General features: G+C 44.0%; 3 protein-coding genes across 3 annotated transcripts in view; 2 read left to right on the top strand and 1 right to left on the bottom strand.

Moving 5' to 3' along the window:
• Positions 1-1,866, top strand: part of LOC120034022 (excitatory amino acid transporter 2-like) — a 13,170-nt gene extending 11,304 nt beyond the window's left edge. The window contains exons 7-10 of the mRNA XM_038980415.1: positions 1-171; positions 522-656; positions 969-1,407; positions 1,582-1,866. The exon at positions 1-171 is cut by the window's left edge and continues 24 nt beyond it. Of these exons, the coding sequence (XP_038836343.1) occupies positions 1-171; positions 522-656; positions 969-1,407; positions 1,582-1,866 (1,030 nt within the window). The remainder of the gene's footprint in view (positions 172-521; positions 657-968; positions 1,408-1,581) is intronic.
• A 5,925-nt stretch (positions 1,867-7,791) lies between these two features.
• On the bottom strand, positions 7,792-12,430 carry LOC120034021 (potassium voltage-gated channel subfamily A member 1-like). Its single transcript, XM_038980414.1, has 2 exons — positions 11,711-12,430; positions 7,792-8,700 (listed from the first exon to the last, which is right to left on the bottom strand). Exons 1-2 carry the CDS (start codon positions 12,428-12,430, stop codon positions 7,792-7,794), a joined length of 1,629 nt encoding a protein of 542 aa, XP_038836342.1.
• Positions 12,431-16,206: 3,776 nt separating this feature from the next.
• On the top strand, positions 16,207-22,644 carry LOC120034208 (17-beta-hydroxysteroid dehydrogenase 14-like). Its single transcript, XM_038980678.1, has 9 exons — positions 16,207-16,563; positions 16,660-16,698; positions 17,294-17,391; positions 19,888-19,954; positions 21,313-21,404; positions 21,565-21,669; positions 21,776-21,843; positions 22,012-22,108; positions 22,291-22,644. Exons 1-9 carry the CDS (start codon positions 16,473-16,475, stop codon positions 22,432-22,434), a joined length of 801 nt encoding a protein of 266 aa, XP_038836606.1. The 5' UTR covers positions 16,207-16,472; the 3' UTR covers positions 22,435-22,644.
• The last annotated feature ends 986 nt before the right edge of the window (positions 22,645-23,630 follow it).

Genomic DNA, 23,630 nt, shown 5'->3' with positions numbered 1-23,630 from the left:
CCGCTGTCTGGAGGAGAATCTGAAGATCGATAAGCGGGTGACGCGTTTCGTGCTGCCCATCGGAGCCACCATCAACATGGACGGCACAGCCCTGTACGAGGCGGTGGCAGCCATCTTCATCGCTCAGATGAATGACATCAACCTGGACGCAGGACAGATCGTTACCGTCAGGTAGGCCTCTTCTTTACCACTAACAACCCTGGCCCAGGGGGTTTCTTAGGATACTTTTGTGTTGAGGTGTGTTACCTGGGTGTAATATATTATGCTTTAAGGTATAGTACTAAAGTGCAGTGATGGTTTTAAGGTTGTCATGCTCTGTATGTATGTAAGAGAAAGCTGTGTCACTTCCTCCTTGGAAGTGTAGGTTTACTGTATGTATCAGTTGTGGTTGCTGATGACTTTTATGAGTCACATGCTAATGCATTCTGTGGTGACAATGTCTTGGAATGAGAAACGTGTGTGTGAGGTCAATTCCCTCTTCTCCTTCCTCTCCCTCGCTCCTTCCCCTCCTCTCCTCTCAGTATGACAGCCACCCTGGCCAGTGTGGGAGCGGCCAGTATTCCCAGCGCAGGCCTGGTCACCATGCTGTTGATCCTTACAGCTGTGGGCCTGCCCACCCAGGACATCAGCCTGCTCATCGCTGTCGACTGGCTGCTGTGAGTCACATACACACAATCACTGTGATGTTACACTTCAGATACTCTGGTCTTTGTTTTCAACAACATGATGACATTAGACTGCAATGATTCAATGTTGCTGATTATCTCTATGAAAGAAAAGTAGGGTACGTCAAGCTGTGTCAAAATGCAATGCATATTGTCAACTGTAAAGGGTAGAGTGGTACTTAGCTATAGATGGCATTGCTATTGTTGGCATCTACTCATCCATGAGAGCTCCTGTCTTGTAGTGTACCTGTAACACAGTGATCAGTCATGGCTAACTCTAGCATTGTCTGTCTGTTGGGTCAGTGACAGAATGCGTACCTCAATCAACGTGGTGGGCGACTCGTTTGGTGCTGGGATTGTGGACCACCTGTCCAGGGCAGAGCTAGCTGAGATTGATGCGGAGCTCCTCTCCCCTGAGGATGAGGAGTTCATCCCCCCGCCCCCTGTCCTCACCGAGATAGACCTGGTGGACTCCAAGAGACCCCCCGAGTTACCCCCCCGCTCCCCCCGCCCGCCCAAACTCAACCACCACGGCCACTCCAACCTGTCACAGATCTACTCCATCACCAACTCTCCCCGCTCCGTCCGCTCTCCGTCCCCCCGTTCTGTCCGCTCTCCCTCCCCGCGCTCCAACTGTTCCCACTCCCACTCCCCACGACCCTCTGCCTTCCGTACCCACTCCCCACGCATCCTCCGCAGAACAGAGCCTGGCTACTGCGCCCTGCCAAGCCACGACAACCAGGTAGGCTGGCTTCCCATTGACTTACTGCAGGGTTACAGCTACCACTAGTCCTAGGGCTCAATTCTAACTTCTTGTTTATCATGTATTGATATCAATGGAATATTTGTGTGAACGTTTGAGTTGGATGGTCCTTTGATGGCCTGTCTCTGACTCTATTTCTCTTTGTCTTCCCAGATCCCCACACTCCCTCGCTCCCACAGAGAGAGAGACAGAGGGGATAGAGACAGAAGGGAAAGAGACAGGGAAAGAGACAGGGAAAGAGACAGGGAAAGAGACAGAGAGAGAGATAGAGGAAGAGAGAGGGAGAGACTGCGGGGGCGAGACAGTGACCGATATCAGAGCGAGACAGAGGAAGAAGAGGAGAGGGATAGGGTGCTGGATGAGGGGAGTCAAGGAGAAGAGAGTGACGACACTGCTTACGACCGCAGGAACACCATCCTGCCCTGCGACCTGCCCTGATTGGGACGCCTCTATGAAAACACTTCTGTTTTACCACAGTTTTACTACACTTCCCCCAATTTACTGCACTCTACCACCTAGTACCACTGTGGTGTTTTTGATAGAGGTCTGGGTTGGTGGATGCAGTGCTCTACAAATGGTTACTATTTAGCAGTTGTCTGATTTGAGTGTTCTTGTGTGATTTGAGTCCTGTTTGACATGATCAGGGATCAATAAGCTTGCTTTGAGCGATGACGATATTTATGTTGCTGTGGCAACACCCTTTAATAATCTTTTAAAATAGAGCCCATGCCCTAACTTTTGCGCTCCAGTGTGCTGCAGAAGGGAGCTTTAACTTAGTGTTGTGTCCTCTGTCAACCCAGCTCTATTCTCTGATAATCACTGTCTTGTTCTAATCATTTCAGCTAGCCAGTTCCTCAACCTAACCTCTACCCTCTAGCGTGGCTGAGAGAGATGCTGTACTGAGATCTTGGTGTTCAGTGTCAGTTAACGCACAATCAGAAATGTTCTCTTCTCAACTTCCAAAAGGTCATCTGTAGAACGTCATCCATCTCCAGCTGTACTGCATAGAATGATTCAACAAATAAATACTAATACTTCTACTTATATGTAAGTTCAAATGTGAGATAAACTTGCGTGTAGCAACTATATGTAATTAAAGGTAACAAACACACTGTAGTCAAACTATTTTTATACTATTCTACCTCCTCTCTCCCTCTTCTCTCCCTCTCCTTGTCCTCTACAAACTCAACACTTCCCTTGACTTTATCTCAACTTGTACCTCAACTTGTCCTGAAATGACAATCCTAATACGGTTATTGTTGTTAATATTGTTATTTCTCAGTATTTATGTATGGTTAGTCATTTTTTGTCATTGTCTGGTGTCTGAAATGATGGTTGTTAGTATTTTTATAAAAGATTTACAGCACCACAGTCTGTCAGTCTGTGTTGCACAGCAGTCTGTTTTCATTTTGATTAATGTATTAATTTAATAGTTGTTTCATTACTCTTGTACTTTAATTATTTATTGGTTAATTAAGAGATATTCTCATTGGTTCTGTCATATTGATTTGTTTTCCTCTGTCCCTCTGAAATGCCTTTCGTTGAAGGTCATTACTGCCTACCCAAATCCTTCGTCTTAATGCAGGTTTGCAGATCCAGGTTGTGTGTATATTGTATGTAATAAAATCTTAGAGATTTATTTAAATTACAATGACAAAGATTTGGTTATTTCTGTACCTTGTGTAAAAACTGTGTACAGATTTGTACTACAAAAAGGGGACACGCGTCAATATTTTGTGACTAAAGACAAGGATATTACTGGACGTTCAAGTTGCAACTGACACACCAAACCTCGAACACACACACACACACACACACACACACACACACACACACACACACACACACATTGATGAGACAAAGACACACAGAGATATCAACACACTTAATCCTCTCAAAGAAGAGTTGGGGAGGGAGGGAGGGAGGGAGGGAGGGAGGGAGGGAGGGAGGGAGGGAGGGAGGGATGGGAGAGGAGAGGAGAGGAGAGGAGAGGAGAGGAGAGGAGAGGAGAGGAGAGGAGAGGAGAGGAGAGGAGAGGAGAGGAGAGGAGAGGAGAGGAGAGGAGAGGAGAGGAGAGGAGAGGAATAGAAGAACGGCAGATGGCCAGAAAGACATCAATCCAACTCATTCTTCCAGACAGCATAGGGCACTGTGGGTAATTGCAAACAGGACTGACGTTAGTGTTGGGACCCTGCACGTCACAGAGAGAGGAGGAGAGGATGAAAGAAACAGGTAGATAATAAGGGAAAGCTTCAGGCCACAACAGGCCACCACCACCTAGTGAAGCCAGTGAACAGGGACAGACATGCCTCGACTCTCTGGGTGAAGGTATTCAACAAAACAGACAAACTATGATTAATTTATTTTCAGCTCACATACAGGAATTCCTTACACAACAAGATTGCCACTTGTATTTTTTTCTCAATTCAATGAATAGCAACCAAAAACAAGCATAAATCACTCAAAACCACAAAATGAGTTGTCCATATATTACAGTAGAAACCTCTAACCCACAACACGACATCGGAATGTCAGCCTACCCGGGGGGAGAGGGGGGTCAGGGTATGTAATCATTGGGACAGTCATCAAGCAGTGAGGGCATGAAGAGACTCATCTGCTCAAACCGTCAGTGTTGCTGAAAACCCATTCATTTCAACTTCACTTCAGTCTGGCTTTTCTCCAGTTTTATTTAGAAGCATTTAATTCTCTCTTTTAGCAACAGTCACTGAGTTTCCTCAGTCCTCCCTGGCAGAGTAGAGGGCATGGAACTGGTTGATGTTATTTCTATGTAGAGTATGGTTATTGATATAATTGCATTAGTGTCACACTTATCGCATATTTATTTAATCCCACCTGCACAATTCACCATTTCTGCCAACTAGGCTTTTTTCCCAGTGAAGAATGTTGCAGAAAGAAATGCATTACAGACATGAATCACTGTACTTATGGGAATGTTTTGTATGGTTGTCCCATAAAATGTATGTTGTTTGTATAATTCGTTATAGTTTACATAATTATTTCAATCTGCAAAATACACAGTCCATGTTTCTTCTGGCTTCATGGCTCAGAAGAAACAACCACAGAGTCCTCAGTATGATGTCCCTGAGCTGGGATGACTGGGAGGATTTGTCCTCAGTATGATGTCCCTGAGCTGGGATGACTGGGAGGATTTGTCCTCAGTATGATGTCCCTGAGCTGGGATGACTGGGAGGATTTGTCCTCAGTATGATGTCCCTGAGCTGGGATGACTGGGAGGATTTGTCCTCAGTATGATGTCCCTGAGCTGGGATGACTGGGAGGATTTGTCCTCAGTATGATGTCCCTGAGCTGGGATGACTGGGAGGATTTGTCCTCAGTATGATGTCCCTGAGCTGGGATGACTGGGAGGATTTGTCCTCAGTATGATGTCCCTGAGCTGGGATGACTGGGAGGATTTGTCCTCAGTATGATGTCCCTGAGCTGGGATGACTGGGAGGATTTGTCCTCAGTATGATGTCCCTGAGCTGGGATGACTGGGAGGATTTGTCCTCAGTATGATGTCCCTGAGCTGGGATGACTGGGAGGATTTGTCCTCAGTATGATGTCCCTGAGCTGGGATGACTGGGAGGATTTGTCCTCAGTATGATGTCCCTGAGCTGGGATGACTGGGAGGATTTGCACTGAGTGCTTTGACCTCGAGAGACTAAAGAGATAATTGCAAGGAGGTAAATCAACTCAATCCTTTGGGGTGCGTGTGAAGTGGGAACTCAAATGATCTGCTCTCTTACCAAGTTAAACAGATGGTATCTAAATCTACCAAAAATATCAGACATTTAACATATTGTGTCAACATTTTGAAAGACTTGACATTTTGGTTGTTGTTTTTTAGATAATTGTTTTGTGTGAAGTGGGCATCTGCTGACTCATCTCCCCTCCATTCACAAAACAGGGACTCATTTAGATAACTGATAAAATACCATCTTTATTAAATACAACAAATATAAACAGGGTTCACAGTCATAGAACACATACTGGTAACCACACACACACACACACACACAAACACACACACACACACACACACACACACACACACACACACACACACACACACACACACACACACACACACACACACACACACACACACACACACACACACACACACACACACACACACACACACACAGTCATAGAACACATACTGGTAACCACACACACACACACATATACACATACACACACAACCCACTCTCTTATACAATCTGTGGAGCTCACAATCTCTGATCATAAGAACATATTTATAAAGCACATTATAAACACTGAACACTGTGCAAAGCATTTTGTTAAGACACATTCTAAGTAGGCAAGGTAATTGAGGCACCATGGTAACATGGACAGGGGCAGGGATGTGTCTTTGGATGACCAGTAAAGTACTTCTACCCAGTCGGGTGAGTATGGATTTAGGCCAGTGGTATCTACTAGTGTTAGCCCTGCACAGCCATTGGGAGGAAGGGTCAGCTGGAAGCCTGACAGGTCCAGGATCAGATTTCCCTGCCGCCCAGCCTAGCTGTCTCCATTACACACTGAAAACTCTCCACTGGCCCAGGACCAACACTTAGTGCTGCTCTCTGTTTGCACCACAGCCCCCAGGCTGATTTCTTTGTGTTCCACGTCAACACAATATCACTGCAGAGCATTTCTGCCATAGCTTTCAGAGACGGGTGCCCAGTCCCATCAGGACATTCAGAGTGTTTTTACACATAGTCCTCTTTAAAAGAACTGATCTTTGAATGAGGACTCAACTCTTTTGTCAGTTCACTTCACCTATTTTGTGGTCCGAGTCCTCTTTGTATTGGCATTGCCATGTTTAGAAAGGAACCAAGATCTTTTTCCAAAATTCACTAAATGCATTCCAGGCTTTTACAAAGTGCAGTGCAGGACAAGCCATTCCATCAAAACGTGTTATCGGACAGCTATAAATACCTGCTTACATGTTGGAAGCTAATAAACTGCATTTAGTGAAAAAAGGAGAGAAATAATCATTTTAATCAGAAGACACTATTTACACGTAAATATTATTGGTAACAGAATAAATAGCAGAAGAATAACTGCAGATTAAATAATACTGTAATTGAAAATTGTACACCAAATGTAGGCTACCCCCCTTTTAAGAGCTAGAATTGATTTTGGACCCTATGTTGTGATTCTCACCAAATATATTGTTGTCTTCTCACACTATTCAAACCCCACAATCAAATAAACAGTTTTATGAACATCTCTTAGCCTATAGATCACATATGGCAAACAAATAATCTGAACTAAAAACTAAACATTTCGGTGGATTCTTGACAATCGCTAATTTATTTTACCTTTATTTTAACTAGGCAAGTCAGTTAAGAACAAATTCTTATTTTCAATGACGGCCTAGGAACAGTGGGTTCCTGCCTTGTTCAGAACGACAGATTTGTACCTTGTCAGCTCGGGGATTTGAACTTGCAACCTTTCGGTTACTAGTCCAACACTCTAACCACCAGACTACCCTGCCGCTAATCAATATAAAAAAACATCACGTTTTTTTCCATGAACCTGCGCATCCACTTCTCTCTTTTGTGGCACCAATGTGAGTGTTTACGGCAGGGAAACAATGCTGCAGTAGTCTAGTGTGTCGTGCGGAAATAATGACAAGTGAACCTGGGGAGCTTTGTGTTCACATTGCCCTAAAAAAGGAATCGAACCTCGGAATTCAAGAGAACCGAACTCAGACCAGCTCTCGAGATGATCTCAGTTCGGTTCGCTTAGGGGGCTCTTCTGAGGGGGTCTGAGTTCCTTTGGGAGTGTTCACACTGCACAAAAAAATTTGCAAACTGCACTGGGTTCACAAAAATGTTAGAAACGCCCTTAGTCAACCCTCTACACACATTAAAAATGGCCCTGTGCATTTAGCTAGCTAGCACACAATAACAAATAAAATGGCACTGCAATTCACTCATGTCTTAAAAACACCAACATTTACAATTGCTAGAGTTGTATGTACTGTATAGACTGTTATTACAATCTGGTAAATATATAATAAATAAATATACATTCTGTTTCAGCTGTTTTTATTGTCAATATGATGGCATCATACTCGATTCTCAGTGACATTAGCAAAAAGCAAGCTGTCACAATATCTCTGCCATGGTCTCATCAGTTCTGTTTGTAGTAAACGGTGTAAGCCATTGACGGTGCAAGCGTGCAAGTAAGTCCATGAGTAAAATAGTAATTTTTTGTATCTCTTCTCCTTTACTTTGCCATCCTCCTTTATCTTTCTCTCTATTTAACTTAGAGGCAGAGTACCAGGGTTGTATTCAGCAGATCCTCTGTCTATCTATCCATCCTGTCTCACACCTGAGTGACCAGGGGTTCCCTGAGGTACACGTTGCCTTTGTTCTCCCACCCGTCCTGCCCCGCACACAGTCCTGACAGCAGTGTCCCATTGAGGGGGTTACAGATTCCCTTGCAGTCACCCACATACAGGGGAGTGTAGTCTCCCTCCCCCTCGTCTCCCTCCTCGTCCTCACCCTCCCAGACAGAGGTGCTGATGTGGGTGTACTCACTGATTTTCTCGAGACACTCCGTCTCTCGGTGATAGAAGTAGCTGAAGTTGGACACAATGACGGGGACTGGCAGGGAGATGGTGAGCACGCCAGCGATGGCACACATGGAGCCCACCAGCTTGCCCCCCAGAGTCGTAGGGTACATGTCCCCGTAGCCCACTGTCGTCATGGAGACCACGGCCCACCAGAAGGCCTCGGGGATGCTGGTGAACACCGTGTCGGGACTGTCCGCCTCGGCGAAGTAGACAGCGCTGGAGAAGAGGATGACTCCGATGAAGAGGAAGAAGATGAGCAGGGCCAGCTCTCTCAGGCTGGCCTTCAGAGTCTGGCCCAGGATCTGAAGGCCCTTGGAGTGACGCGACAGCTTGAAGATCCTGAACACCCTGACCAGCCTAATGACCCTGATGATGGCCAAAGACATGCCCGGGTCCTTGTTGGAGGTTTTGTCCCTGGCCAGCTCTGTGCCCAGAGTGACGAAGAAGGGAATGATGGCGAGGAAGTCGATAGTGTTCATCACGTCCTTGAAGAAGTGGAGCTTACTGGGGGAGCTGGCTAAGCGCATAATGAGCTCAAAGGAGAACCAGAAGATACATATGGTCTCCACCTGGAAGAAGGGGTCATGGAAAGCACTGCCAGTGGGAGGGACCAGGATGGTGATGTTGGGGAGGGTAGGATGGGGCTGGTAGGTGAATTTCTGGAGGGAGAGAAGGAGAGAGGGAAAGTGAGTGGTAGAAATGAAGCAGGAGAGATTGAGGGGAGGTAGAACAGTGAAGGGGGAATGACCGTGGTTTAGACAAGAGATAACAAACAGGGTTGTAACGTCTGCTTCCAACTCACACCCTCCAACACATAGATCCCCTGAACGCAGCTCACTCTCCAGATCCCAATCACCTGAATTCTAATCACCTGTTCACACACCTGTATGTCATTATCACACACTATTTAGTTCAGTTCTTTGCACCCCATCACGGTGAGGTTTGTTTTGTGACAGATGTCTTTTAGAGCGCTGGTGTTCCTGTGATTTAATACTCCTGTGTATGATCATTTTTGCCTGCCTCACTAACGATGCCTTTTGCCTATTCCCTGTCTGTACTTTAGCCTATCGGATTTCCTGTTATCTACCTATTGCCTGATCTCCCGGACGACGTTACTAGCCTTTTCCCTGCCTGTACTGTTGCCCTTTTAGACCCCCTGTGCATGACCTTCTGTCTGCCTCTGGACCCAGCTACCTGCCTCCTCCTGTGGTCCTTTGCAATAAACACCTGCTGCGCCCTGCGCTTGAAACCAGCTCTCTGTCTCCCCTCGTGTTCATTACAAGGGTAATGAAGGACATCAATTAATTAATAAGAAATAGTAAAGAGGGAAGGTTAGACAGAGATCGGGGAGAACCATGATGACTACAGTAAACATGAGAAGGAGGAGATAGGGAGGAGAAGTGATTATTTTAAAGGTGGCAAAGTCTTTCCTCAGCACATGTGGAAAATGTATCTGTCATCACGGTCTGATTAAGACTGTGATAACTGTAATACTGTGTTAACATAACTTCACTTGTGTAATCACACTCTCTCTCTCTTTCTTTCTGCAGACTTTGATACAAATGTGTTTGGTCTCTATATTTAAACAGAAGAAAAACATTATAGTGCATGACTGCATGTGACAAAGGCTAATGTTACAGCACAGCGTCTGGACTGACGGAGGAATCTGACACTTCATTTCATCCTGACAATGTTTTCTAAGAAGCAGTCTTGGGGTTCAAAGTGAGACAGTCAAATTTAGGTTTTATGGTATGTCCAGCCATAAGACGGATTGGAGTCAAATGGCTCATAATGTTTATTACCTATGATAAAATTATAGTGAAGCAAAAGTCTATGATCCTCTGTTTGTGTGTTAGTGTGTGTCTGTGTGCCTGCATGAGTGTGCCTGTGTGAGGTACATATACAGCAGTTGTTTGTTTGTGCATATACTGCATATGTTAGTCTTTATGTAGAGGCCTGGAATGCTTTTACCAACTGAAATGACAGTAACATTTGCCCTCACATTTGTCACCCACTTTAGTTCCATTTCTCCTCACCTTTATGAGGTTCAAAAGCCATGATCACACTGCCCCGACAGACATTCTCACTCTTTGTCACCCAATAAGAAAGGTATAACAACTAGCCGCTCATTCCAAATGGTCACAGAACCATACAGCATGTCTTTCAATACTGTATGCAGTGTCTAGAGCTACCGTTGCAACGGAAGGTGATCGTCTTGTAAAAGACAAGGATTTATTTTCAGTTGCTGCCACCTATGCTGCCATTTTGAGTCTGTACAGAGCACTGTGTGTCTTATGTCAGATGTTCTGATCATGTGAGTGTGTGTGAGTGACTGAGTGAGTGTGAGAGGTCGGGTGTGTGCATATGCGCTTTGGTAAGACCCACCGTATACCTTGTGTTCTGTGCTTTTACATGATCCCTCAAAATCCAAAGGCAGCTAAGCCAACCTTGTCGGTAAGCCACTTGGCGTGTGGGGTTCATTTCATTTTGTGCGAGTCATCAAATAGGTGTTCTGTACTACTCTTTCCATGCCTCTTTCAGTGGGTATGAGTCAGTGTGTTTATTAATGGGAACCAACGTTTACGTGTTGATGTGCTCTTAGGGTTGTCCTTACGCTATATATAGCTCCTTTAGATCTCTCAGGAGTAACCTGAGACACGTTCCTCTCCACTCTCCTCTTTTGCACTCCACTTTCACTTACCCTCTCTCTCTCTCCCTCTCCCTCTCCCTCTCTCTCTCTTTCTCTCTCTCTCCCTCTCTCTCTCTTTCTCTCTCTCTCTCTCTCTCCCTCTCTCTCTCTCTCTCTCAGTTTATATGTTCCTATCAACTCCATCTATTCCCGTACGGAGTCGTCTTGGCAGTGATCCTGGAGCACCAGTCAATGTGAGACACAGATGGACAGTGATCTGGAGATACCATCAATAAAGCATAATGTTCTTTGTGCAGTCGATATTTACCCCTCCCTTCCTGCCCCTCATCTCTCTCTGTCCCACCCCTTTTTCTCTCCCGCTCTTACCTGCGACCTCCCTCTTTCTCTAGTTCCCTAACTGTGATTCTCTCTCTCCTCCAACCTATCTCTCCTGTTTTCCTACCACACTTTCGTTCGCCCTCTCCTCACCCCCCACTCTTCCCAATCCTTTCCCTCAATTTTAACGACATGACTAAAATAAGCTCCGAAATTTCTCTGTCCTGTGTGTGTGTGTGTGTGTGTGTGTGTGTGTGTGAGGGTGTGTGTGTCGCATGTTGTGTTTAACCCTGTAAGGGGCCTGTGTCGTCACACATGTAGTATTTATGTTCCACAGGGTGACATCTGTCATTGACTTTCACCAACTGTCAAACACTAACTGTCATCCTTCACTAACTGTCATCCTTTACTAATTGTCATCCTTCACTGACTGTTGACAATCACCCCATCATCAGTCTCCCAATGTGCTAACCTCTGTTCTCTTAGCACCCTGTCGAGATGCATTCCTTACTCTTTCATCCTCTCTTCATTCCTCTCCTTCCTCTATCTGTGCTTTATGCACATCTCCCGCAGCCTCTCCTTTCTCCTGGTCCCTTTGTTTGTTTCCTTTTCTACTATTCTCTGTTTCTCTCTCATTCTCTCTCTCCTGTGTGTCATTTCTGTTTGGCCATCAGGCCCCTTGCTCCACAACGGTCCCCTCTCACCTCTCGGAGCTCCTTCTCGTTCCTGAAGTCAGGCAGCGTCTCCAAGCAGAAGATGGCGATGGACACCACAATGACCATGACGCTGATGATGGCGATGATGCGTGCGCCCGAGGAGGATTCTGGGTGCTCAAAAAGCATCCAAACCTTCCTCTGCATCTCGTTCTCAGGCAGCGCAGGCACCTCCTCCTTGGGGAAGCCCTCTTCCTCCTTGAAGCGTTCCATGATCTCCTCACCAAGCTCATAGAAGCGCAGCTCATCCAAGAACACATCCAGGGGCACGTTGGCAGGCCGCCGCAGCCGCCCGCCAGACTGGTAGAAGTAGAGGATGGCGTCGAAGCAGTTCCGGTTCCGGTCCAGGAACAGCTCATTGCGCAGAGGGTCAAAGTAGCGAATTCTGCGGTTAGGGTCCCCCAGGAGGGAGTCAGGGAACTGGGCCAGAGTGCGGAGCTGTGTCTCGTAGCGCATCCCCGACACGTTGATGGCTAGCCGCTCCGTCAGGGCCCAGCCCCCCCTCCACAGGGAGCCTGAGCGACGGCAGCTTTCCCTTTTCCCCTCAACCCTCTCCTTTTCACTGCTGTTGTTCTCTGTCTCCTTTTCTCCCTTCTCCGCCTTGTTGCGCTGGTCCTTGGTCTCCTTGTCGCTCTCGCTCACCTCCTCTGGGAGATGTTTCTTGTCTCCTTCTCCTCCTCCTTCACCTCCACCCTTGTCATGGTTCTCCATTCCTTGGTCTGTCATTCAACTTCTATTTAGTTCTTTGTGAGGACAGTTTGTCCCCTTACTCTAGAGAGAAATGCACAACACTGCTGAAGTTATCAAGAGACATATCAGGTACTGCAGAAGAAGAGACATATCAGGTACTGCAGAAGAAGAGACATATCAGGTACTGCAGAAGAAGATACATATCAGGTACTGCAGAAGAAGAGACATATCAGGTACTGCAGAAGAAGAGACATATCAGGTACTGCAGAAGAAGAGACATATCAGGTACTGCAGAAGAAGAGACATATCAGGTACTGCAGAAGAAGAGACATATCAGGTAAAGGCAGATAGGGAAGTGGGAGGAGAAACAACTCACATTATTGGCAATTTTAATACTCATAATTATTTAACAGAAATGTAAGCTTTAAGTAATTTATGCCAATTCACCCGCAAATACACTACCAGTCAAGAATTTTAGAACACCTACTCATTCAGGGGTTTTTCTTTATTTTTACTATTTTCTACATTGTAGAATAACAGCTTTGCACACTCTTGGCATTCTCTCAACCAGCTTCACATGGAATACTTTTCCAACAGTCTTTAAGGAGTTCCCACATATGCTGAGCACTTGTTAGCTGCTTTTCCTTCACTCTGCGGTCTGACACATCCCAGACCATCTCAATTTGGTTGAGGTCAGGGGATTGTGGAGGCCAGGTCATCTAATGCAGCACTCCATCACTCTCCTTATTGGTCAAATAGCCCTTACACAGCCTGGAGGTGTGTTGGGTCATTGTAACTGACTTGCCTGGTTAAATGAAGATTAGATTTAAAAAATAAAATAAAAATGTCCTGTTGAAAAACCAAATGATAGTCCCACTAAGCCCAAACCAGATGGAATGGCGTAATGCTGTTGTAGCCATGCTGGTTAAGTGTGCCTTACATTCTAAATAAATCACAGACAATGTCACCAGCAAAGCACCCCCACACCATAACACCTCCTCCTCCATGCTTTATGGTGGGAAATACACATGCGGAGATCATCCGTTCACCCACACAGCGTCTCACAAAGACACGGTGGTTGGAACCAAAAACCGCCAATTTGGCCTCCAGACCAAAGGACAAATTTCCACCGGTCTAATGTCCATTGCTCGTGTTTCTTGGCCCAAGCAACCCTCTTCTTCTTATTGGTGTCCTATAGTAGTGGTTTCTTTGCAGTAATTCGACCATGAAGGCCTGATTCATGTAGTCTCCTCTGAACAGTTGATGTTGAGATGTGTCTGTTACTTGAACTCTGTGAAGCATTTATTTGGGCGGCAATTTCTGAGGCTGGTAACTTTATTGAACTTATCCTCTGCAGCAGAGGTAACTCTGGGTCTTCCATTCCTGTGGCGGTCCTCATGAGAGCCAGTTTCATCATAGTGCTTGATGGTTTTTGCGACTGCACTTTAAGAAACTTTCAAAATTCTTGAAATGTTCTGTATTGAGTGGCCTTCATGTCTTAAAGTAATGATGGACTGTCATTTTCCTTTGCTTATTTGAGCTGATCTTGCCATAATATGGACTTGGTCTTTTACCAAATAGGGCTATCTTCTGTATACCCCGCCTACCTTGTCACAACACAACTGATTGGCTTAAACACATTAAGAAAGACAGAAATTCCACAAATTAGCGTTTTAGAAGGCACACTTGTTAATTGAAATGCATTCCAGGTGACTACCTTGTGAAGCTGGTGAGAGAATGACAATAGTGTGCAAAGCTGTCATCAAGGCAAAGGGTGGCTATTTGAAGAATCTCAAATACAAAATATATTTTGATTTGTTTAACACTTTTTTGGTTACTACATGATTCCATATGTGTTTTTTCATAATGTTGATTTCTTCACTATTATTCTACAATAGTTAAAATAAAGAAAAACCCTTGAATGAGTAGCTGTTCTAAAATTCTTGACCGGTAGTATGCAAGACACATTTTACAACTACAGTACAGAATAACAAATAAAAGCATGAACTAGACAGGTGTTTATTTCAATCAGAACCTTTAACCTTTATGTTCGGTCAGAATTACTATTTCTTTAATCAGAAGGTTAGTCTTTACAGTCAACACAGCCATTATTAGAATAACATAGAGTCCTACTCATAAACATCCTAGTTACAAGCCCAAGCATGCTGCTGTGAAGTAAGAACCATATTATTGGTGTTATTTACAAGAAGCAGCCTGCACTGTTCCACTCACCCCTCTGTCAGTCAGCTACTGTTGATAGAGACTAATTACTCAAGAGAATCACGGTGCCTCCACTACTGTACCTCCACCACAGGGTATCTGTCTGGCTGTCTGTCTGGCTGTCTGTCTGTCTGGCCCTCCCTCTGGCCGTCTGTCTGTCTGTCCGTCCGGCCCTCTCTCTGGCCGTCTCTCTGTCTGTCTATCATGGCTCCTTCAGGGGTAGTGTTAATCTGTCTGCTGATACCCCACCCTGGGTGAAGTGAAGATAGTTAAGCTTGTTTGTAGGTCACAGCCTTCAGTCTCTCCCCTTTGCTCTCTCTCATGCCTACTATTTCTCTGGAGAATGCTGTCAGGTCGAAATTCAATCCACTGCCTTCTCTCTACAACCTCAGCATGGTGTCCTCTTCATACCCCCACCCCCTAATGTCAGCCCCCTGCCTCTCTCTTAAAGTCTTTAATTTTCCCTCTCTCCCTGTCATAAACAAACACACAAAAACACACACACACACACACACCATCCTCAACACATGTACTGATGTCCTCACGAGATCCAAATGAACACCCATAAAATCCCAGTGAGAATGTATTTTGGAGTTCCATTCTGGCTTCAGTATTTATATTGCTCCTGACTAGGGCCCTGTGTTTTTCTGACCATGTCACCTTACCAGGAAACACTCAGGGCCCTAAACGAGTTATGTAGCAGAGCCAATGCATTTCCTGGTGAGGTGTGGTCAGGAAAAATGTAGGGCCCAAGTCACATTTACAAACATGTTAACACATGTTATGAGACCAAACAGTAAAACTGAAAGTCTACAACAAAAAGCCATGACACTCCTTTTCTGATTATCCTTTCATAAGCCTTTATTCAGTTGGCTTAGTGTATGGTATAGTATAGGGTATGGTGCACACGTGTCAGACAGGTAATGACTCACAGGTGTTGTGTCAACAAAAATGTAAGTGACACATAGTGACCACTGTAAGATGTCAACAGCATTATTTCTGGGCTAGAAAAAGGTTACATGGGGCGGCACGTAGCCTAGCAGTTAAGAACGTTGAGCCAGTAACCGAAATTTTGCTGGTTTGAATCCCGAGCCGACTAGGTAAAAAAATATGTTGATGTGCCCTTGAGCAAGGCACTTAACCCTAATTGCTCCGGTAAATCGCTCTGGAGAAGATTGTAAGCTAAATGACTCAAATGTAAATGTAAAATAAGAATTGATGGTTGAGTTAACTATTTAGAGACGTGTGCCAGTTGGAAGGGGGGGGGGGGGGAACAAGTAAAATGTATAACAGTTATAACACTGATATGAGGTGGATTTTACAGGAAAGTGAGCATTAAGGTATTTAAAGTATTTTTTGTTATTATGCATTAAACAATTGCAAAAACCATCCCATTGGCTTCTTGATTAATTGATGAATGTAATGGCTTATTTTTTCCATTTCAGAATATGCCTAATACATAGACTGAGATACCGGTATGCATGTTGACACAGCAGGTTGCAGCACCAGGATGTGCGTTAGAACTTGCATGGAGCTTAAACTACAAGTCCCACAAAGCCGCTCACCTGTCTTCACAGGCGACAACAAATCCCATGATTTTTGAGGAACTTGGAGGAGGGAAGAGAAAGTTAATGTAGAAAAGTAAAAGACAAAAAGACAACGGGAGGGATGCAATTATATATTTTGCTGCATGTAAAGAAATAGAGTAAAAAGTGTAGCTTGGAAAGAGGGCAAGTAACTTTGTTTGCGGCATTCGACCAACACAGTCAACCAGGTAGTGGCGGTTCTTTGCGAACGTATCATCACTGAAATCATCAGCCGTGACGGGTTGGCTCTTGTGAACATGTCAGGCAGTACATTGCGTTACGGAGACAAAGTTGTCATTGTGACCGGCGGGTCCAAGGGGATTGGTAGAGGGATTGTTAAAGTATTCGGTAAGAATCAAAGTTGCTGATTTGTTGAGATTTGAGCAGAGTGAGGTAACGTTACTGGGGAAACAATAATGTGCTATTCTGTTGTTTTTTTCCCAGTGGAGAATGGAGCCAAAGTTGTCTTCTGTGCAAGAGGGGGTGAGTGGCTGCATGTTTATTAGATTTTTTTGCTCAGATTAAAGTATACCATTGCAGGTGTGGTGGAACTGGTGGCTTCTACGGTTGTGGCTAGATGGAGTATAGCTACGTACCAAAAGTTGCATGTTCGAGTTGCGTCGGTGACAACTGTAGGATTGTAGCTAAGCCTAACCTTAAACTTTTTCTCCTAACTTGCTACGTTAATTCTCCTAACCTGCTACGTTAATTCTCCTAACCTGCTACATTAATTATCCTAACCTGCTGCATTAATTCTCCTAACCTGCTGCATTAGTTCTCCTAACCTACTACTTTAATTCTCCTAACCTGCTACATTAATTCTCCTAACCTGCTGCATTAGTTCTCCTACTCATCTAGCCACAACCGTAGAAGCCATCAGTTACAAGAAACCATCAGAATCACCACACAGGTATTAATAATGTGTCTGAGAATCTTAATTCATCAGTAATCCATTATTGAAGACTTTATGAATCATAAAAAAATCCCTCTCTACATCATCTTTACATTGCATATTCATAAGTTTACTGTATTCTTATTATATATATATATATATATATATATATTTTTTTTTTTACAGTGGCAGCAGGACAGGCTCTAGAGGCCGAGCTGAACAGGGCAGGGCCAGGGTCATGCAAATTTGTACCTTGTGACATCTCCAAAGAGGAGGACATCAAGGTAGGGCTTCTGGGCAAGGACTTATCTTATAGGGCAGTGAAATGAGAGTCAAATGATCACTCATATGCACAACATTTCAACAGAGTTTATATCCTTATTCCTCAATGGATCACATGACCTGTGGTTTATCAGAATGCTTACTATAACATTTTGTATTGTAATCTACACTCCACCTATCTTTAGTCTTTGTTGGATTTCCCTGTCTGTGAAAGGACTCTTCTCCACTGAGTTTACTCACAGCTCTAGCAAGCCCCTTGCTCCTCATTTGAAGGTCTACTTATAAACTGCTTAGAAATCACTATTAAAGGCCCAGTCGGTAATTATTTGAAGCTCTCTGTGTTTCCTGTTTTCTTCCCCTGTTTTTTTGTGCTTGCCTCCCAGACTGAGAGTTCACTCAGGCATTGAGGTCTGTGCTGACATACATTTATTAATTAGTTTAAAAATATATATATATACAGTTGAAGTCGGAAGTTTACATACACCTTAGCCAAATACATTTAAACTCAGTTTTTCACAATTCCTGACATTTAATCAGATTAAAAATGGGCTTTAAATTGTTTAACTTGGGTCAAATGTTTTGGATAGCCTTCCACAAGCTTCCCACAGTAAGTTGGGTGAATTTTAGCCCATTCCTCTTGACAGAGCTGGTGTAACTGAGTCAGGTTTGTAGGCCTCCTTACTTGCACATGCTTTTTCAGTTCTGCCCAAAATGTTCTATAGGATTGAGGTCAGGGCTTTGTGATGGCCACTCCAATACCTTGACTTTGTTGTCCTTAAGCCTTTTTGCCACAACTTTGGAAGTATGCATGGGGTCATTGTCCATTTGGAAGACCCATTTGCGACCAAGCTTTAACTTCCTGACTGATGTCTTGAGATGTTGCTTCAATATATCCACATAATTTTCCATCCTCATGATGCCATCTATTTTGTGAAGTGCACCAGTCCCTCCTGCAGCAAGCACCCCCACAACATGATGCCACCCCCGTGCTTCCCGGTTGGGATGGTGTTCTTCGGCTTGCAAGGCTCCCCCTTTTTCCTCCAAACATAACGATGGTCATTATGGCCAAACAGTTCTATTTTTGTTTCATCAGACCAGAGGACATTTATCCAAAATGCCGATCCTTGTCCCCATGTGCAGTTGCAAACCGTAGTCTGTCTTTTTTATGGCGGTTTTGGAGCAGTGGCTTCTTCCTTGCTGAGCGGTCTTTTAGGTTATGTCGATATAGGACTCGTTTTACTGTGGATATAAATACTTTTGTACCTGTTTCCTCCAGCATCTTCACAAGGTCCTTTGCTGTTCTGGGATTGATTTGTACTTTTCACACCAAAGTACGTTCATCTCTAGGAGACAGAACGCGTCTCCTTCCTGAGCGGTATGACGGCTGCGTGGTCCCACGGTGTTTATACTTGTGTACTGTTGTTTGTACAGATGAACGTGGTACCTTCAGGCATTTGGAAAATGCTCCCAAGGATGAACCAGACTTGTGGACGTCTACAATTTATTTTCAGAGGTCTTGGCTGATTTCTTTTGATTTTCCCATGATGTCAAGCAAAGAGGCACTGAATTTGAAAGTAGGCCTTGAAATACATCCACAGGTAGACCTCCAATAGGCTAATTGACATAATTTGAGTCAATCAGAAGCTTCTAAAGCCATGACATAATTTCCGGGAATTTTCCAAGCTGTTTAAAGGTACAGTCAACTTAGTGTATATAAACTTCTGACTCTTTGGAATTGTGATACAGTGAATTATAAGTGAAATAATCTGTCTGTTAACAATTGTTGGAAAAATTACTTGTCATGCACAAAGTAGATGTCCTAACCCACTTGCCAAAACTATAGTTTGTTAACAAGAAATTTGTGGAGTAGTTGAAAAACAAGTTTTAATGACTCCAACCTAAGTGTATGTAAACTTCCGACTTCAACTGTGTATATATATATATATATATTGGAGTGGACAGATAGATGAAGCCTCATCAGACAATTAAAATGTATTAGTGATCAGACTAACACTGTAAGACGGAAGCTTTCCATAATGTTTTACATTTAGGTCATTTAGCAGATGTTCTTATCCAGAGAGACTTTTTTTTTTTCTACACATCCAATCATCAATCAGTGTCCAGACCCATCCAATCATCAATCAGTGTCCAGACCCATCCAATCATCAATCAGTGTCCAGACCCATCCAATCATCAATCAGTGTCCAGACCCATCCAATCATCAATCAGTGTCCAGACCCTGGGGCTTGTGAACAATAGTGACATTGCTATAACCTGTTTTGTGTGTTTGACTGAGGGATGTGTGTATTTTTCTATGTTATTTTAGTGGTGTGTCTAGCTGGTTTTTCAGCTTAGGCTCTATGTAGCAAGTTAGGTAGGTACATAGTTAATGGGATCATAGGTCCACATACCTGGAGATAGAAATTATAAACGTCTTACACAGTGTGGTGGTCAATGACAGAGTGCAGTCAACTCAACGTATGATATTCTCTCTGCAGAGGTTGATTTCAGTGACAGTGGAGCATTATGGTCAAATAGACTGTCTGGTCAACAATGCTGGGTGGCGTGAGTATCTGTTATCATTTTGTATGAGAATTGATGTTGTTAAGGAAATGATATATCCACAAATCAGCTGATAGTTGGTATACCAAGCCACGTCCAGGCATTTATTTTTATTATTATATATATACTTTTTTTTTTACCCCCTTTTTTCTCCCCAATTTTGTCATATCCAATTTGGTAGTTATAGTCTTGTCCCATTGTCCCGAAAAACAACCCCGCCAAGCCATACTGCTTCTTGACACAATGCACGCTTAACCCAGAAGCCAGCTGCACTAATGTGTCGGAGGAAACACCGAACAACTGTCAGTGTGCATGCACCCGGCCCGCCACAGGAGTCGCTAGAGCGCGATGTGACAAGGGCATCCCGGCCGGCCAAACCCTCCCCTAACCCGGACGACACTGGGCCAATTGTGCGTCGCCTCATGGGTCTCCCAGGCGCGACCGGCTGCGACACAGCCCGGTATATAACCAGGATCTGTAGTAACACAGCTAACACTGCGATGCAGTGCCTTAGACCGCTGTGCTACTTGGGAGGCCCTGGCAAGCCATTATTTAAACAGGCATATTCAAGCATTAAAAACACATACACTGAGTGTACAAAACATTAAGAACACCTTCCTAATATTGAGTTGCACCCCTCCTTTTGCCCCCAGAACAGCCTGGACTCTACAAGGTGTCGAAAGCTTTCCACAGAGATGCTGGCCCATGTTGACTCTAATGCTTCCCAAAGTTGTCTGGATGTCATTTGGGTGGTGGACCATACTTTATACACACAGGAAACTATTTATGGTGAAAAACACAACAGTGTTGCAGTTCTTGACACAAACCGGTGCGCCTGGCACCTACTACCATACTCTGTTTAAAGGCAGTTAAATATGTTGTCTTGCCCATTCACCCTCTGAATGGCACACATACACAATCCATGTCTCAATTGTCTCAAGGCTTAAAAATACTTATTTAACCTGTCTTCTCCACTTCATCTACACTGATTTGAAGTGACATCAATAAGGGATCATAGCTTTCACCTGTATTCACCCAGTCTGTCTGATGTGGAAAGAGCAGGTGTTCCTAATGTATTGTACTTAGTGTATACCCTTTGCAGCTTGCACCATCAAACCGATCACCTCCTGATCGTCACACCCTGACAAAGGTGCAAGTCGCAACGTGGATGTATTTTTAATGCTATACTGGTTTTCATCGTTTTTTAAGATCTGCATACGTTTTTGTACCACTTAACACTTTTTTTGTGGATATGAAATGCATGTTTTTTCCCCCTATTCTACAATTCACATACTCCATAAACATTTTTATTAGTGTTTATGCTGTATTCATTGAGTTCCCTCAATTTCATCCCCTTTCAGACCCACCTCATAAACCCACAGATGACACTACTGCAGATGAGTTCAGAGATCTTTTGAATCTTAACCTCATCAGTTACTTCCTGGCCTCCAAAGTAAATAATTCACTCATTATATTTACTTTACTGAAAGCCTTCAGGTATAATGCTTTATTACTTGTTATAAGCATGTATGAGCCTTAATAATGGGTTATTATATAGCTTATAATATGTTTTACTTCATCACGAGATCTCCCCACCTCTCTCCCCTCCTCAGTATGCCCTGCCCCACCTGCGACAGCGCCAGGGGAACATCATTAACTTGTCCAGTCTGGTGGGCTCCATTGGTCAGAAAAATGCAGCACCATATGTAGCCACTAAGGTGAACTAAAAATCTAGATAACAGTATGCATCAGTACTTTATTCCACTGTTTGAGGCTTGGAGAAGTAGGCCTAACAGGGGTGATGTGTCTTTTTTCCTCCACAAGGGGGCGATCATTGCCATGACAAAAGCCATGGCTGTGGATGAGAGTCGGTACCAAGTGAGAGTCAACTGGTGAGTCGACCTGGCATCTGTATCCATTTACAAACTTTTTTGATTTTCTACTTATTTTTTTCTCTTGCCCCTTTGTCTGTCCTGTTTTAAAAATACTTTTGTATTTTTCCACTTTTTCTCTTATCTCTAGCTCTGTTTGCTGCAGTCTAAATGTGTATTATCTTGTAGCATCTCCCCTGGTAATGTGATGACACCTCTGTGGGAGGAGCTGGCTGGACAGACTGCAGATACCTTAGCTACCATTAAAGAGGGAGAGAACGCTCAGGCAAGTGCTCACTGGACAGGAGCCAATACAAGATATACGATGAAATATAAGATCTGTTACAATGACATATTTCAGAATGCATTGAAAAGGGAGGGTTGGTAGAGACTTCCTAATTTCACTTGCATCTCTCGTCTTGATGAACCTGATGCCTTATCTTTAACATTCTTCCTAATCTCCAACAGCTGCTTGGTCGAATGGGGACAGAAGCTGAGAGTGGGTTGGCTGCTCTGTACCTGGCTGCTGATGCTACGTTCTGCACTGGGATCGACCTGCTGCTTAGTGGAGGGGCAGAACTCAACTACGGCTACAAGAGCCAGGTCCCATGAGCAGGCCTGTCACTCCGGGCCTTGTGCCTACCTGACCAATAACAGGACCTGTTATGTTCTATTGCCATCCTGCTTGAGATTATTGAACCAATCACCCTGTTTTATCCATTGCCATGGGATGTAGAGGTGCTGGAGATGGTACAGCACCCCCTGGTGGTGAGATGGTAAAGCTGCAATAATTTGTGTTGCAATAAAAACGATTAAACAATTTTTTCCGTTGCATTGTTGATATAAATGATAATGAGATTGGGGTAGGGGGGAGAGAGAGAAAAAACATGGGATATGTATATATGGGCCCTATTTTGCACGGAGAGCTCTCAGCTCTGTTTTGTAAGCTGTGCGCTCATGATATGCTCCTATCTATTCAGTGTGGTTGGTTTGGAGTTGGACACGCTCTGCTGTACGATATACCATTTTAAGTTAATTCGGGTCTGACCCTTCCATTCTCCATATTCTATTCTTTCCCCCTTGTGGTGGATATCAAGTGATCTGGAGCAGTTTTCGCAATCGTTTTCCACTTACATTTTCTATTAGTTTACAATTCTAAAGTTGGCGTAAAGGGAATGGGAACAAAATCAAATTGCGTTCTCTCGCACTTGGCTCGCAGGCCTGCTGCTGCCAATGTCAAACACGTGGCCGTACTAGTCAACTAGTCTAGCAAGCAACACCGTGCAAGTGACGCTTTCCACCCGCTGGTGCTGGATCGTGGTGAGCAATTTTCTCCGCGTTGGATCGCATAGCTGTTCATTTGTGCTCAGTTTTAATTGGCACAATCTTACAACGGCCCTCTAGTTATATTTCTCTTAACCCTCCTGTGTTCCGGTCGAATTGGACCGATTTACAAGTTTTTTCTCTGAAAAATGTATTTCATTTAATCCGATTGTCATAAGGTTCCATGACTTTGTCCACACGTGGCGTCTGAACACACAAAATACATTTAGATGATTTTCATTACATTTTGGGTGTTTTATTTAACCTTTGTACATCTTCAAGTTTGTGAAATTCAAGTTTGGAGAAGCTTACAATTTATCCTACCATTTCTACCGATCTTCATACCAGTTATGATTATCATATGCACATTTTCGTGGAACAGTTTCATTTCAATAGTAAAGTTTCCGTTTCTCAAAATCATTGTCACGTGGCTAATAATACAAATCGGGATTAAAATGATAAAACCCCCAAAAGTTAAAATTCCA

Source organism: Salvelinus namaycush, chromosome 41 (genome assembly GCF_016432855.1).
Source record: "Salvelinus namaycush isolate Seneca chromosome 41, SaNama_1.0, whole genome shotgun sequence".
NCBI lineage: Eukaryota > Metazoa > Chordata > Actinopteri > Salmoniformes > Salmonidae > Salvelinus > Salvelinus namaycush.
Note: the sequence above shows the minus strand (reverse complement) of the source record. Positions and strands in the feature narration are given on the sequence as shown.

Bases quoted from the DNA above. Each gene is read 5' to 3' on its own strand.
- LOC120034208 (XM_038980678.1), top strand. From the start codon at position 16,473: ATGTCAGGCAGTACATTGCGTTACGGAGACAAAGTTGTCATTGTGACC. The intron at 19,955-21,312 runs GTGAGTATCTGT...ATCCCCTTTCAG, and splicing joins GGTCAACAATGCTGGGTGGC to ACCCACCTCATAAACCCACA. The intron at 21,405-21,564 runs GTAAATAATTCA...TCCCCTCCTCAG, and splicing joins GTTACTTCCTGGCCTCCAAA to TATGCCCTGCCCCACCTGCG.
- LOC120034021 (XM_038980414.1), bottom strand. From the start codon at position 12,430: ATGGAGAACCATGACAAGGGTGGAGGTGAAGGAGGAGGAGAAGGAGAC. The intron at 8,701-11,710 runs GTGAGAGGGGAC...CTCTCCCTCCAG, and splicing joins ACGAGAAGGAGCTCCGAGAG to AAATTCACCTACCAGCCCCA.